The sequence below is a fragment of the Galeopterus variegatus genome, unplaced genomic scaffold (assembly GCF_000696425.1).
Source record: "Galeopterus variegatus unplaced genomic scaffold, G_variegatus-3.0.2 Scaffold9769, whole genome shotgun sequence".
NCBI lineage: Eukaryota > Metazoa > Chordata > Mammalia > Dermoptera > Cynocephalidae > Galeopterus > Galeopterus variegatus.
Window position 1 is genome coordinate 9,316 of NW_007735880.1, and position 1,245 is coordinate 10,560.

Consider the following 1,245-nt stretch of genomic DNA (forward strand, 5'->3'; position numbering starts at 1 on the left):
GGGGGGTGATGATATCCCTGTTGAAAATGCATGGTCTAGACATATTATCTCAGTGTTGTAGTTACATCATAGGTAACTTGCTCACAAAATTAGAAATCAACCATTCTGAAGAATTAACATTCCAACTTTATTACTGAACACTTGGCCTCTCTCTCCCATCCCCCAAATATGTCATCCACCTTCCTTCTCCCCTGTTTTGCATTGCCTTCCCAGTCTCCCACCTATTCCCATTTGCAGTCAATCAAACCTCCTTGCTTTGTCTGTTCATCCTCTGTGTGGTGTGTGCATATTTGTGTTTATGCTCAATTATTAGTGTATGTTAGTTTTTCAGTATGAACAGCATGAACTTTTTCCTTATCTGGTTGTCATCTTTTACTCTACTTATATCAAAACTCTCAAATATTAAAATGCAAAAAGAAAAAAATTCACTGATTATATCTTGCCTTTTTTCACAAGGCAAATTCATGAACTGTCCTCTTTGCCTTGTCCATTTGAGCTTTGTAGTTTGACAACATTTCTATAAAGTAGACAAATTGTTAACCCTTAATTCTTTCATCTAATAGGGAATACCTTGCCCTCAATGTTTATGTGGCCCTCTGCTACTACAAGCTGGATTATTATGATGTGTCTCAAGAAGTTCTGGCTGTTTACCTTCAGCAAATTCCTGATAGTACCATCGCACTCAATCTTAAGGCCTGTAATCATTTTCGCCTTTACAATGGCAAAGCAGCTGAGGTAGTGATGGAAATTTGTTTTTAATTTACTTAATTCTGATTTGAATTACTTTATACTTTCCAAGTTATTTATTAAACTCCATTATCTGTAACTCATGATTGATATCCCTTTGTCATTGCCAGTGTGATTCAATAAGAACCTAATTGCATAAATATTTATGTTTATCAGATATTCTAAGAATGTTGACTTTGAATTCTCTGTGTTGTATCTAATATATTGTAGATGATTTTACCTAAATGCCTTACATTAACTTAAATACGAGGGTATTTCAAAAAGCTCATGGAAAGATTCATATTATCTTTTAATTCTACTTACCCACAAACTTTTTGAAGTAACCTTGTATGTTTAAAACCAAATGCCTCAGCTTCTTCCTCTACAGTATGTTTGTGGATCTGTAGTTGAATGTCACCAATATATACCCAGCAAACCACATCAGAAACCTGGATTATCTGTCACTGTCTTCTCCTTTATTTCCTTATAATCATCTAGCAGTTCCTATCAGTTATATGT

The 1,245-nt window shown here is 34.6% G+C and overlaps 1 protein-coding gene across 1 annotated transcript in view; it reads left to right on the top strand.

Annotated features, from left to right (window-relative positions):
• The window catches only part of TTC26 (tetratricopeptide repeat domain 26), a gene marked incomplete at its 5' end in the record, with an annotated part of 48,536 nt that overhangs the window by 1,767 nt on the left and 45,524 nt on the right, over window positions 1–1,245 (top strand). Inside the window, one exon of the mRNA XM_008593867.1 lies at window positions 564–735. Within this exon, the coding sequence (XP_008592089.1) occupies window positions 564–735 (172 nt within the window). The remainder of the gene's footprint in view (window positions 1–563; window positions 736–1,245) is intronic.